At 45.7% G+C, this 15,701-nt stretch overlaps 1 protein-coding gene across 2 annotated transcripts in view; it reads right to left on the reverse strand.

The window, feature by feature from the left end:
* Positions 1 to 15,701, reverse strand: part of LOC140398399 (integrin alpha-8-like) — a 223,488-nt gene that overhangs the window by 130,524 nt on the left and 77,263 nt on the right. The window contains exons 6-8 of one of the 2 annotated variants that reach the window (XM_072487046.1): positions 13,059 to 13,104; positions 9,775 to 9,900; positions 1,126 to 1,170 (exon numbers count right to left, since the gene is read on the reverse strand). In XM_072487046.1, coding sequence (XP_072343147.1) covers positions 1,126 to 1,170; positions 9,775 to 9,900; positions 13,059 to 13,104 — 217 coding nt within the window. The remainder of the gene's footprint in view (positions 1 to 1,125; positions 1,171 to 9,774; positions 9,901 to 13,058; positions 13,105 to 15,701) is intronic. The other variant, XM_072487047.1, reaches the window with a different exon arrangement.

Below are 15,701 nucleotides of genomic sequence, written 5' to 3' on the forward strand. Positions count from 1 at the left end.
AACCAAGGAGTTTTGGCAGCCAATATTCACAAGTGGAGATTCAGGTACTAACGCCGCATTAGACAGGTGTGTCCATGAACATCTTAACACCTATTGGATGTAAGATTATGCTTAAGAATTCCTCTATAATTCACTATTGAAAACCTATTGCTGATGAAGAAAGCTTTCTTTGATTGTGTCTACCTTTGGTAGATGAAGATGTCTCTCGACCTGTGGGCAGTTGCACAATCACTTGCGAAACCAAATAAGGCCTCAAAGTAGCAGCAGACAGAAGGCCAGACTTTTTAAATCACTGCGTGACGCAAGTTCACATGAGAAAACAAACTGCATGGGCCAAGTCCAGTGGGACAAGGGCCACAGTCTGACCATGCACCCTGGTGACCGACATGGGCCAATCAACATGGTCTCACTCCCTATGCAGAGATCAATTGAGTGGCTCAGAAGGATTGGGCCTAAGGGTTGTGCAGCCAAAGTATAAAATCAGGCTGAAATCTCTCATCAATATGTCGTTATCGGGAGTGAGACCATCAATAGGAAATCCCGTGTAAGCAGTTCAGTCCTAGTCCAATCAGATCCAAGCAACCCGCAGTCAACATAGCCTGACTAACGAGGGTGAGGTAGTATGTTCTTAAAATTGCTGTGTGTGTATGTGTTTTTTAAAAAAAGTTTAAGTTTTTGGCAATAAAGCTGTTGGATTGCAATGGAATTGTGTCAGTTGTGATTCACAATCTCATGGATTTTACACGTGTCAAAAACACGCTGCCCTCGGGTTAACTAGAACAACTCTAGCTGTGGCAATGGGCTTCTTTAACTTATACAAACCTCATTATTTTAGCAAGTCTGTACTTATATCATTTGCATTTTTCAGTGACATGCAGAAGACGCAATTATTGGAACATGGTTTTCACATCTCCCTCGGGATTTGTTAGGCAGCCAAGCGCCACATTAAAATGAGACTTAACTAGATTCTAATCAAAAAGAAATGTTGAGAATCTAATCCTCCTGTATTGTGCCACTTTTCTCTCGGTAATGTAAAATAACCCAATCTAGGGACTCTTGGGATTAATGAGGGCAAATGTAATAGTGTTACATTACCTAGAATAGTAAATGACACTGAACTTTTACCTTTTTCAGAGTCTCCGGTGAATTCTCCCATAGCGAGTGAATATCCTGGAAAGTAGATATGTTCAGATTGTAATGAAGGTAATATCATGAGACACATGTTTCACCACCTTTCAAGCTGCATTTAACAGAACAAATCTTCAAATCTAAGCATTCTGATAGTCTCTCATCCTGACAAATCTGATCTTCCACTCGAATCAGAGGATCTGACAAGGTTATGAAACCAACCTGACAGTCAAGTGACAAGATAATGTGGGATGGGGTACCAACATGACAATATCTTCAATAATCTTCTTTTAAACATTAACGCCTTAACAGATCAACTCTCTGACAGGATTTGAAGAAGGATATATACCCTGGTGGGATGCCCGCAGACATCTTAAGGGGACAAAATATCTTGCTGATGAGTTATAGAATAGGTTAAGTTCAGACTGCATTCGAAAAGAGCTCTCAGTGCATCAGAGTTGGGTGAATTATTCTTTCTTTCCCTTCGAAGACAAGCTTCAGCAACATACACAATAGCTTTAAAATAATCAAAGTAACAAATACCCTCCTGACCTGGCATTGATGACCACTGGTGTTATAATGACAGTATTGTGTCACCAATCAGATGTTATTGAGCAATTTTGTCTATTGTAAGGACCCTTCCTGTTGATTCCCTTATTTCCAATTTCTTTATTTTTTTGCCGTTATCATTTTGATCCACGGATGCAAATGGACATGTATCTTTAAGTTGCGCAGGGGAAATGAGGAACTTGGAAGTTACACAAGAGAACACTCTGCTGCGTTTGGACAGAAAAACTCAAGACTTTTCCGCACCCGAGAGATGGGGTGAGACCAGTTGGCTGGTGACCAATGAATTGGCCAAAAGGCCGTATTCTGTCCAGGAAAAGGTTGTGATTAGATCCTGCCTGAGTGGGATGATTTCCAGAGGCCTAAGGAAAGCGACCTACTTTCTTTCCCTCATGTTTTCTCCAGAAATACCGCGGGCTGTTTTATTTCTGAAATTGCAGAGACCTGAATGAATCTACAGTGAAAACCATTGGAAAGCAGAAATCCCAACCTCAAAGCCTGGTTTGAAGGTGGGTGCGCTAAAGCCAGCCATCTGAAACAAATACTCTTTTTTACTTTTACTTATTATTATTCACTCCTCTCTTCCCCTCTGTTTGTTTGTCTTGTGTGTGTTTGTGTAGAAAGAGGGTGGGGGTAAGTTAAAGTGGGGGAATTAGGAATTAGATTAGATAGCCAGTTATATTTGCTGCATATTTCATTACAGTAATGGTATTTATATTTACAAAGCTGTGATTGCAATTACTGGGCAGCCAAGGGCTAAAGGCATCGGATATTTTGCGAAGAATTATTGGTTAATTCAATTGTGTTACAATTCCGGGTCAAGTGGGGCTGGAATTGACCTCACACTGGCTCAAGGCATCGTAACACTACACACCTGGTCAAATGCCAAACGGACTGTCATATCAGGGGTACAATATTATTTTTAAGAGCACTGTCAGCGTGTAAAAGGCTTTTAGTTCAGCTGGAATTATTTGTGAGCTTCAGGGAGTCTTAAGTTTACTTAAGGGAGTCACTCGGGTGGGGGATCCTGACGATTTCCTGCAGGAATCGGAGGGAAATTGAAATCATGCAGCTCCTAGTGACAAGACAAAAATTGAAAGATGCTCTTTGGTCCGCCCAAAACTTGTTGGCCTTCCAGTGCAAAGAGTTGTCTCCAACCGTGTGTTCCAGACTGGCTCATTCTAAAGCCCAGGACCATGTACTGAGGGATGCACTAAAGCAAGGCGCAGCCGGTGCAGAGGCGCATTAAGGCGTATAGTGCAATGAGGGAAGGAGAATTATATAGAACCCCCTGGGCTGTATGACGCACATTGAATGCATACGGTGAAGATTACATGTATCATGTATTGAAGCACCTCAGAGTGCAATTTGATCCATGTCGACAACTTAAATGCCATTGCACAGTTTGAAATGCCTCTAATGTTTCTCTGACTGTATTGAAGCCCCTCAGAGTGTAACAGGATGTATGCAGAAAACCTGAATATTATTTCACTTTGTATGATGCCCCACTTTGAAATGTTTGTAATGTTCTTTCAGATATTTTGTGGATAAAGTATATTTTTGCAAAAACAACTGAGAGAACTGAGAGCAGTTTATTAGCCAATCTCTTGGACATGGGAACAGAGCAAACACGGGGAAAAATGAAAGAAGGGAAGCAAGTGATACAGAAAATGGACATATATTTGAGCAAACAATTTTAACTATCAATGGTTGGTCACATGATAGCGTGAACGTACTATATTACTGCACACTCATGGAACTTATAAGTAGAGCTGTGACTTTGTGGTAGCTCTTGATCTCTATGGGTTCAAACCTGACTCCAGACACTTGGTAAATAAGCCAGGCAGATAGATCACTGCAGTATTGAGAGCATGCTGGACTGTCAGACATGCTGCCTTTTGGATAGTACATTAAATCAGGGTCTGTCCGCCTACTCACCTTGGTGCAAAGTATCCTATTGGATAAGGTATGCAACCCACTATGGCCCCTTATGAACCCATCAATGCCAAGGTATATCTCTCCACACTCCCCCCATGCCTCCTCTGTATATATTCTTGGCTGCAAGCACTGACATCCATTAGAATACTAAAACAACTTGGCCCCAGAGAAAACAATGCTTGATTGAAAGCTCTGGTTCTCTGAACTATGCTGCAAATTTCACAACGTTAATTTACGCAAAGTTAAGAGATTTCAAGTGCTTGGGGTTTGAGCTACTAAAACTGTAAGAGAGCTGTATGATTGACACTTTTATTGGGCTCTAGTAAAAAGAGATTATTTTTAAGTAAGTGGAAAGTATTATTGAAAGGTTTTGTTTTACATCCTACTGTCACTATAGTGTTCAATAGTTCTGTCCACTTTATAGTAGGTGAATGGAAAGGAAGTACCATACCATAGCATGGGTGACATGATGGACCATAGTGGGTGGATAGGGGACATACCTTAGCAAGGGGGGCATGAGGAAAACCTTTTGAATTACCCTTTAAAGGTTTCTTCATTCAGACTGTGACTCACATCATATCTGAGGTGTCTTTAACCACGACTCATTGAAAACCTGGCTCGACTCCATGAAAACTGCGGAGGAGTATACATGCCTCTCCCCAGATAGGAGCTCGTCCAGGGTGCATGCCCCAAACCTTCAAGGCACTCCTGACAATTGGAAATCTTGGGAATGTGGTCAGGAATCCCAGACTTGGGTCCTAGCTGTCACCACAGTTCGATGAAAACACAGCTCCCTAAATCTCTGCCCTTTGGTTCTTGAACCTTCCACCACTGGGAACAGCTGCCCCTTATCCACACTATCCAGAGCCTCATGATTTTGAACACCTCTCTCAAATCTCCTCTCAACCATCTCTTCTGCAAACTGTCTACATAACTGAAGTTTATCATCCTTGGAACCGCTCTCATGAATATTTTCAGTGTCCTCTCTAAGCCTTCACATCTTTCTTAAAGTGCTGTGCCTAGAACTGGACATAATACTCCAGTGAGATCAGGTGAGTGTTTAGCACAGGTTTATCATAACAAGCTTCCTTTTGTACTCTATGCCTCTATTTATACTGCTCACTCAATCTGTCCTGCCAACTTCAATGATTTGCACATATCTACCCCCAGTCCCTCTGCTCCTGCATCCACTGTAAAGATCACTATCACAGACTTCATTAATGAACACAAAAGGTATTTATTAATAAGAATTGTACAGCAGCCTCATGGCTGCAGCTAGCTCCCAAAATATCTCTTTGCTTAGGAGGACTCCACCCCCTCGGGTGATTTCCTACTCTAAGTCACCCAGCCCATGTGACCCTTACTCTGCCGTGCTGTCCTTAAAGAGACAATCACCACAGTACCCTTTATGTTGTATTGTCTGTCTGTGTTCTTCTTACTAAAATCAATCACTTCACATTTCTCTGCATTAAATTTCATCTTCCACTTGTCCACCAATTCCATCAACCTGTTTACGTCCTTTTGAAGTTTAACGCTATCCCTCCTCACAATTCACAGTACTTCCAAACTTCATGTCTGTTGTGTCCTGCATGTTCAGTACATCTCACAAAGTGTTTCTGAGTCGTGCATGGTTGAACATTAATTGTTTACTGGTAGCACATATCTATGTACATATATGCAGACCAACTCCATGCTTGCTTCTACACAGGTCTCTGTCCAGCCCACAACTGACCCTAGTCTCAGGTCATGTGCTCCTTTACATCACACTGTGGGCAGTACTGTTTCCTAGTCCCACATTAACCCTTGCTATGCCAGATACCTTTATATTACAATGTCATCCATATTATCACGGCACTGTTTATGGGACCTTGCTGTGTTTCCTACAATACAGCGGTGATGACATGTCAAACATACTTTGTTGACTGTTATCAGAAAAAGATGTAAAGAGCAGCAGGCCCATATGTATGTGGGAGTGAATGAAATGTTAATAATTTGGGTTGTAACCCTTCAAAAGGATTGTTGTGATCTGGCTGAAGGAAAATGTATAAGAGGCCCAACATCGGGCAGTAAGGATATGGCCCAGCCAGCATAAACTGGATTGGGGATAGGTACAGCACGAGAGTTCAGATAAATTGATTTACCTTCATAAAGAGGTAGGGATGATTTCCACAATTCAATAACAGATTTTGTAATGCTGAGAAAGAGTGTTTAAGTGCTGAACACTGGATGAAGATTGGGTTCGGAATGTGTTTGAGAGAAAGGCAAAAATATTGGATAGATCAAAGGAGATCTTTTTGTTCAACTGGGTATCATACACCTGTAGAAATCCATATAAGAATCTCCAAATTATTGATAAATATGCCCTTGTCAGTCTGTTGCCTTCAGTTAGCTCAGCTGGCTAGATGGCTGACATGTGATGCAGAAAGGTGCAAGGGTTCAATCACTGTGCTGGCTGTGATATTTCACGGAGGCCTTGCCCTGTGCTTGTGGAGTGGGGCTCCTCAAGCTGCAAGCTGCCAACATTCTCTGTCTCTCTAATGGAGAGAGATGCCTATGGCCCTTTGGAACAATGTCATGACACATCCTGCTCAGCTAAGCTAAGATAACTGAGGTGAATACTGGCAGAGTCAATGCTTAGAGTTTTACAAATGGTATAATAATAATGGTACTGTATTCAAGGAATACATTCACAGCCCAAAGGCTTAATTGCAGTGTGACTTACATCAAAAAATTCATTTATAGATTAAGTAGGCAAGTTAAAAACGTGGAACAATCAATTGATTGACAAATAAATTCAGTAGGTAACAGGGAAGCAGTGGATGAGCTATTAAAAGGCATATTGAATTAAAATATAAACCTGTATACCATTCCTACATTACAGGCACTGAAGTAGATAGATTTCATAATTGAAGTGCGTCTTTGAGGACCAGGAGCAGTTAAAGAATAGGGCCGCATTGGTAACTTTCCTTCCTATATCTTACTGGGTTTAATTTAGTCAAATTGCTGAGTTTCCTTGATTGCTCCGGACATGGTGATAGTAAGCAGCTCTGATATTGGGTAGATCCCATTCAGGATTTCCAGACTTAGTACACATATTAACTCTTATTGCTTGTAGGCACGAAGGGTCTTGTCGTTCGATCAGTGCTGAGGGACTTGTGGTGTTCTTTGTGTTGCGAAAGTCAGGATGGTTGGCAAAGACCACAAAATAGCTTTAACTTGGACAAAGCTATAAATTTATTAACACTACTAATTTGGATTCAACATGTACTCCTAAATAATACACAGTTGATAATTAACGTATAATCTACACTCACCTACAACTAATCTCTACACTATTATAAACTATGAACTGCTGTTACTCACACTATCTTTCCTTCGGTTTGTACTTTAGCTAATTCCTTCACTTCTCTCCCCACAAGGCTTAGCATCAATATCTTATACACTAACTCTAGCTCCCTCTAGTGGCTGATCTAGACATTTCATTAACCCTTGCAGTTCTTACATTTATGATAATACCACAGGCCTGATATCAACCTCAACACATATATTCTTTTGATCCGAGTGGTTTACGCGTGTGTTAGGCCAGGGAGGCACACAGGTAAATTGTACCCGAGTAAGGGATCAATGTAGCCAGTATAAATTAACAACAGGTTGTGGGCAAGGAGTCAGAAAGTTGATGAGGGCAAAAAACACTTCAGCAGCCCAGTGGTAATAGCCACCCTCCAGTCCTGGAACCAACTATGGCAACAATTTGGCCTGACCAGAATGTCGGGTAAAGCTCCCATCTGCAACAACCATAAGTTCACGCCAGCGCTGACTGACGCCACCTTCAAAAGGTGGGGACAGGACAGAAGGACACTGACAGTCAGGGACCTATACACGGACGGCAGGATCGCACCACTGGGCGAACTGACAGAGAAATTCCAACTAGCCAGGGGGAACGAGCTAAAGTGCCTGCAACTAAAAAACTTCCTACGAAAGGAGACAGGGACATACCCACAACCACCACAACAGACACTACTGGAAGAGTTACTGGACGCAAGCGTACTAGATAAAGGAAACTGTAGTGACATGTATTACCGACTGGTAGAAGGGGCCGACACTGTACTGGACGCAACAAAAATGAAGTGGGAGGAGGACCTGGGGATCGAAATAGGGTGGGGACTCTGGAGCGAAGCACTGCATAGGGTCAACTCCACCTCCACGTGCGCAAGGCTCAGCCTGACGCAACTAAAAGTGGTACATAGAGCCCACTTAACAAGAACCCGTATGAGTAGGTTCTTCCCGGAGGTGGAGGACAGATGTGAGCGGTGCCAAGGAGGCCCAGCCAACCACGCCCACATGTTCTGGTCTTGCCCCAGACTTGTGGAGTACTGGACAGCCTTCTTCGAGGCAATGTCCAAGGTGGTGGGGGTGAGGGTGGAGCCATGCCCGAAAGTGGCGGTCTTCGGGGTTTCAGACCAGCCAGATCTATTCCTGGGGAGGAGGGCGGACGCCCTTGCCTTTGCCTCCCTGATCGCCCGCTGTAGCATCCTGTTCGGCTGGCGGTCAGCAGCACCACCCAAAGCTGCAGACTGGCTGTCCGACCTTTCGGAATCTCTCCAAATGGAGAAAATCAAAATCCCCATCCGAGGGTCAGACGACGGCTTCCACAGAACGTGGGAGCCATTCACCCAATTGGTCCGAGACCTGTTTGTGGCCAACAAACAAGCAGAAGAATAGCCAGGTAGCCAAGAAACAGGGGAAAGTAGCCAAAGCATGAGAGGGATAGACCGGGAGAGGGGGGGGGGGACGGGACAGCTAAAACTAAGATGAAGGAATGGTGAGCCACAGGGAGGAGGGGATGGCAAGAGCGGGGAGAGTGGGGGTTAGAGGGAAGAGACGGAACAGTAGAGGAGAACCAGGGAGGGGGATGGGGGAGGTAGGGAAACGTTAACAAACTTAACGTTCACAGGAACAGAGAAAGCGGGGAAGACGGGAGGGCCGCAGAAGCGGAAGTGCGCAGAAGCGGAACGAGACGACAACGGCAGCGAACTCCGTCTGGGAGAAGCAAGGGACGACAACACCACGAACAGATGCCTACTTATGTGTGTAAATAATTTTGCCAAGTGTACAGAGCTGCTGCTTTTGAGCGGAGGCATAATACCGTCCGATGGCTTCTCAGGGAAAATTAAAACATCAGCAGCAGCAGCGACCCGTAGGGGAGTGGGGGTGAGTGCTCCGTTGGGAGGGTGTGGGGTCACGTCTAGTCAATTGCTATTGTGTATTCTCTTTTTGCACTATGTTAATGTTCACTCTATTTTGCTGTGTTAGGATTATTACTATTTATTATGAAAAACTTTGCAAAACTTTAATAAAAAAATATTTTAAAAAAAGAAAAGGATGAGGGGTCTGAGAAGAAGCATCCATTTCTTTGTTTATGTTTAGCGCACAATTCACTTGGTCATTCCACTTAGAATTGGCTTAAATGTGTATCCCCAAGATTTTCACAGCTTTCACCTTCGCCGGGGTGCCTAACGTTATGCCAAGTGGCATTAAAGTAACAGTAGATCTTAATCACTTTGAATTTTACATTTCATCAGAGCGGTGATGGAAGGTTTACCTGCTCTTCAATACCAAAAGGCAGTGGCCCCGGTTTTCTGGCTCCGCCCGCTGCCCTGATCTTCTGATCACGCCAACAGTCAATTTAATTTTGGCTGACCTGCCACATCCCCTGCAGTGGGACTCACCATGGTGGGCTCGGAAAATCCTGACCTGTATGTGTGTGTGTATGTCTCTCTCACTCTCTCTCTCTCGGAAGTATTGCAGGAAGAGGAATCTACTTCAAGCCAAGGTTTTGGGGGATAAAGCATCAAAATCTGCTCATTACAGTTACTCCAGGGAAGGACAACTCCACTCCCTAGTGATGGGCCTACTGTTCCAGGCTCCGTTAGTTAGCATTTGGGCTGAATTTGAGCAAGTTCCATTATCCCTTATCACGTGTGTTAGATGTTCAATTAGATTTGCAATTGTAGTACTCCCCATACATACTTTAGACATAAAAAATCATCAGTAACTAAATGCTGAAAAGATATTATCTAACAGACTGAGAGGACAGCAACATGTTTGAAATTACGTATAGGAAAATCATTGGCATCTTACCCTTAAAGCTGTTATCATTTCTTACATTTGCTTCATCTGTTTGTTTCTTCGATCCCAGTATCTTCAGAGGCTCATTACTGTCATAATTGTTGATAATTTGTTCAATGTTGGCAGTAAAAAACTGACCTGATTGAATTACAGGAATTTAAACAGTTATCTTTCAGGCACATTTTTTGCAGATTGCATAAGTTAGGCAAGGTGTGTAGGTGCTGTACAATGAAGAGACTGGAGTGATAGGATAAAGGTTAGTTTGACAGTATAATTGGGTGAAACAAAAGCTAAAGAGGTTAGAAGATGTGTATTAGACCTCAGTCATGATGAATTTTGTCCATGAAACATAACTCAAGATACAGGAGCATCTTCACAATCTAGAATCGCAGTAGACAAGTTGAAATCAAAATTGTGCTGTTCCCGCCCCGAGCAGTACAGAGAGTACCAAGGACTAAACTAAACCTATGGTTTACCAGATCAGCGTATGAGCTCATGATGCTCTCTGAGCCGGTGTCATAAGTGGACGCAGTAGGAGTTTCAATCCCTGATGATAAATGAAGACCTCTCATTGAAAGCCAAGAAACCCGCGGCTGGGGGAATGGATAATCCCGCCCACAGTGTGGGGTACATGTTATGAGTCGTTGTTCCCAATGGAGAGGTTCAGGTGATGCATAAATACTGTGCATTAGTTTTAGTGGGCTGAAAATTGTATAGGTCAGAAATTGTGTATGTTGGCATTCTTGCCTTAATTCCTGCTCTACATTTGTAGGAACAAGTATACATTCAATCCCTCAAGCTTGTTCCACTTTTCAGTCCCAGGTTAAAGTCCAACAGGTTTGTTTCAAATCACTAGCTTTCGGAGCACTGCTCCTTCCTCAGGTGAAAGGAGCAGTGCTCCGACACGAGCAGGAGAAGCATTCCTGAGTGCTTCCTCAGGAGCAGTGCTCTGAAAGCTAGTGATTTGAAACAAACCTGTTGGACTTTAACCTGGTGTTGTAAGACTTCTTACTGTGCTAACCCCAGTCCAACACTGGCATCTCCACATCATCACCTTTCAGTCAGTTCATGGTCGATCTGCAACTCAACTTCATTTATGTATCTTGGCTCCATATCCCTGGATGACCTTCCCGAACGAAAATCTATCTATATCTAATAGACAATTTCAATTGACCCGAACATCCACAGTTTTTTGGGTAAGAGTGTTTCACTTTTCCACTGCCCTGGATGGATCCAGGTTGAATTCCTTCACAGTCTATAAATCAACTTTCCGAAGCCCTATGCCAGTTAGACCAATTCACTTCATAATCATGTTATTTTTATCCAAATGTATTCCTTTTTAAAAACATTTCGAGTAGCCAATTATTTTTCTTTTCCAATTAAGGGGCAATTTAGCGTGGCCAATCCACCTAACCAACACATGAAAATGAAAAATGAAAATCGCTTATTGTCACAAGTAGGCTTCAATGAAGTTACTGTGAAAAGCCCCTAGTCGCCACATTCCGGCGCCTGTTCGGGGAGGCTGGTACGGGAATTGAACCGTGCTGCTGGCCTGCTTGGTCTGCTTTAAAAGCCAGCGATTTAGCCCAGTGTGCTAAACCAGCCCCTATCTTTGGGTTGTGGGGGTGAAACCCATGCAGACATGGGAAAAATGTGCAAACTCCACACGGACAGTTACCCAGGGCCGGGATTCGAACTCGAGTCCTCAGCGCCGCAGCCCCAGCGCTAACCACTGCGCCACATGCTGCCCTCAAATGTATTCCTCAATCTGTGAATTGTGGTTCCCAAAGCATGACTGTTTGCCAGCCGGGTTACGGTTCACCATTGTCCTTTAGGGAAGGAAATCTGCTGTCTGGCCTACATGTGACTGCAGGCCCACAGCAATGTGGTTGACTCTTAACTGCCCCCTCAAGGGAAATTAGGGATGGGCAATAAATGCTGGCACAGCCTGCGATGCCCATGTCCCATGAACAAATTTTTAAAAATATATAAAGTGGACACTCTGGCCTCCTGCAATACAGATCTGCAGGGATGCACATGACAATATAATGCTGCTGAGGGCAGCTAAGATATCTTCTAATACACTCACCATTCATTTATTTCAATGGTGACACAATGAATGGTGGGCGAGGAGATTTGGTCGTGCAGTTTTCGGAACTAACTGTACATTCTCTTGTTGGTACAATCCAGTTTAAGCTGATGACTCAAAAGTAGAAAACGCAGACAAATCTAATCCATTTCTTAGCGGGCACCACCCATATCACATCATTTTAATTTGGCTCTAACTTAGACAGACCCTGAGGATAATTGTTTGAGAATGGGAAGTGCCACATCTAGTACATTGACCAGTACAAAAAGGACTGTTTCTCTGTGGCAAGGATTTAGCCATTTGTTGAGAATGGCTCTCTGCATCTAAGCTGTACCCTCGGTTAGTTATATCAGCATTCCTGTAAAAGTGTGGATTTGTGCTGTCTCAGTATTGGGAAAGTTATTCGAGTCAACATCACCTCTCCAAATTGTGAATACATCTTACATGGAATAAGGGCGGAATTTACCGGCTGTTCACTCTGGCGGAAAATTCTGGTCGCACACCGGCGCATGGGTTTCCTGGCGACTAGGGGTGCAGACAAATTGTCAAAGGACTTCATAGGATGAACTGAGAAAAGATGTTTCCACTTGGTGGTGGAGTCCAAAACTGGTTACCGCAGATACAAGATAATGAATCACAATTAATCACATTAATTAATTCTGGGGGGTGATGCTGGGGTAGTGGTAAGGGCGGTAAAGGCACCCGGGTTCAATTCTGGCCTTGGGCGAGTGTGTGGAGTCTGCACATTCTTTGCGCGCATGCAATTGGGCCGGGTTTGCCTGGCATGGGTGTTGGATGGGGGGTGGGGGGGTGGGGGGGAGGGGGGTGGTGGGGGGGGGGGTGCAGGGGGGGTGGCGGCATGGGACCCTCCTATAAGCCTGGGCTGGGGGGAAGGTCGGGGATCATTTCGGGGAACTCGGTGATCAGGACGCCATTTAAAAATTGTGTCCCGATCCCTTGCTACACCGGGGGTTCCAAGGAGCGAAGTTCACCACTGTACAAAACTGGGCTCTGTGCGGCCTCGGCCGCCCGTTCCCCGTTCAGGCCCCTTATTGAACGGCAAGCGCCAGGAAACACATAGCTAAACGCTCTCAGTGGGGACTTTCTCTTTGTAGAATTGCGCCCAACGTTTCCCTGCCTGTGCTACGGTTTATTGGGGGGGGGGGGGTTGTTGGGCAGGGTGCGCTTAATATTAAGAGTTTCTTACCTTGCCAAAAGTAGCTGCCAGGTGCTCCCAGTAGTACTTCTCCAGCCTAAAATAAAAATAAGTAAACTCTTTACACCTTGTCGATCTCCGCTGTGTGTGGGCAGCACAGGCAATCTGCTGCTTTATCTGCGAATAAATTAGCGTGTGCAAACCTCACATTTTGGCCCTAGTTGCTTTATTCCACCAAAGTGAGTAAGTCACGTCAAATAATATCATCTCACCTCACAGCACATTCGGTTTCCTCTGAAGCTCACAGCTCTGGTGTGCACTTTCAAGGCCTTATGGACAGTATCAACTTTTGTTACTGGCAAAAGTCACAGTTGCCTCCAGTAAGGAAAGACCCAGAAAGCCCAGTATCGGGGTATCTAGCCGCACCTGTACTATTGCCATGCGTTGTCATGAGGTGGTGGACTTGGACAAAACCTGGTTCCGATGCACGTTATAATGTATTGGATTCTGGGATGCTTTATTGGCAATATTGCACAGTCATGATGGCCTAATTCACAGTGGATTCTGCTGAGGTTTGTACAGGCAAGTAAGAATGTTTAAGGAATCTATAAGGGTTTCATTGCTGAACTAAATCATCTCAGCTATAAATTTATCAGTTGAATTGAAGTATAATAAGTGCATTAAGTAATACTCCTTGGTCTTTGCCTTGTCGAGGCCAGATTCTACACTAACAGTATCTGCAAGTGGCTACAAAATGTTATATTTCCTCTGTCCAATTTATCTGTCCGATTTTCTTCCTCCTCTCTCATGACTCAAATTAAGCTCACTCTCAATCCTCTAATGTATCAGCCAATTGTGCAAGGTTATTCAAAGATTTTTTAAAAATTATTTACGGGATATGTGCGTCGCTGGTTATTTATTGCCCATCCCTAGTTGCCCTTCAGAAGGTGTGTGGTGAATGTATTCACCATAATGCATTACACTGTAACCATTGTATCCACCTAATGTAATCTATGACCTGGAAGTGGTGATACGAGCTGCTTCCAGGTACTGTACTGTAACCCTGGTGGGCTCCGCCTCTGGCTCCGCCCTCACCGGGGCTATATATAACCCGGCCACCTGCGGGTGGCACTCATCTGCACAACCGACTCTGGCTAGGCAAGTTCACGACTAATAAAGCCTTATGTTCACTCACTCTCTCGGCCTTGTGGTGAATTGAAGGTATATCTATTTATTAGTCGTCGACAGCACAAGGAAGCCGCTCTAAAGCCAGACAGGCTCGAACTCGACGCCCGCGCGTCCGAAGCCAAGGAAATATTTGAACATTGGCTTCGATGCTTCGAGGCCTGCATCGACTCCTCCACAACGGCTCCCTCGGAGACCCTCAAACTGCGACTCCTCCACGCTCGGGTGAGCCATCGAATCTCGTTAATGATTGAGAAAGCGGCCACGTACGAGGAGGCGGTCGCAATCCTCAAGGCGCACTTTGTGAAGCCCGTAAACGAGGTGTTCCTCGCCGTCAACGCGCCGGAGAATCGTGGACGAGTATCTGGAAACCCTGACTCTACTCGCGAGGAACTGCAGCTATCGAGGTGTGAGGGCGGAATAGCATATGAACTCACAGATCCAGGATACCGACGTGGCGGGGGTCCGCTCGATCTAAATCAGACAGCGCCTGCTGGAAAACGGGACCTCCGACCTGTGGGACACGGTAAAGCTAGCTACATCGCTAGAGGTGGCCTATCAGAACCTTAGCGCATTCCCCGCGGGCCCGGCAAACCTCACGTGGCCACTATTGTCGCGACCCCCGTCGGACCTGCCTACATCGCAGGCCTGCGCCGCGCACCTCCCAGCCCAGCCCGGAGAACCGCAATGCTACAATGCCAGGGCCAACACCCCCGGCAGCGTTGCCCAGCCCGCTCAACGACGTGCAGCGACTGCGGAAAAAAGGGGCACCACGTGAGAGTCTGTCTGGGCCGACCTAAGGCCCAGAAACCGAAAATGCACCAGGCCCGACCTATGGTCTCGCGGCCCCACAGACCCCGCAATGTGGCTGCGTGTCTGCCCGGAATGCCCCCTCCAGATGTGTCATCGACAGCGTGCGAATCGTGGGGGCCGCCATCTTGGCTGCCGGCCCCAACACCAACCGGCCCGGGCGACTCTGGGGGCCGCCATCTTGGCCGCCGGCCCCGGCACCAACCGACACGTGTGGCGGATGGGGGCAGCCATCTTGGTCGCTACGTTTGATCCCGTCCAACACGTGCGACACATGGGGGCCACCATCTTGTGACTCCACCGACCTGCAGGCTACCCGCAGCTGGGCGCGGTGACCCTCGACCAGTCGCAGCCGAAACCGTTAAAGAACTCCATGATGGTCGTCCGTTCTCGGGCACGGAGCCCCCTACCGCTTCGACTCCGGGAGCATGGAGAGCTTTGTCCAACCCGACACGATAAGGCGCTGCTCCCTCCACACTTACCCCGCCTCACAAACAATCTCCCTTGCCTCCGGGTCTCATTCGGTCCAGATCCGGGGGTACTGTATCACCAATCTCGCGATGCAGGGCGCGGAGTATACCCGCTTTAAGCTCTATGTCCTCCCTCACCTCTGCGCCCCCCTACTGCTCGGATTGGATTTTCAGTGTAATCACCGAAGCCTGACCCTACAGTTCGGCGGATCCTTGCCCCCCCCCCCCC

Source organism: Scyliorhinus torazame, chromosome 21 (assembly GCF_047496885.1).
Source record: "Scyliorhinus torazame isolate Kashiwa2021f chromosome 21, sScyTor2.1, whole genome shotgun sequence".
NCBI classification, from domain to species: domain Eukaryota; kingdom Metazoa; phylum Chordata; class Chondrichthyes; order Carcharhiniformes; family Scyliorhinidae; genus Scyliorhinus; species Scyliorhinus torazame.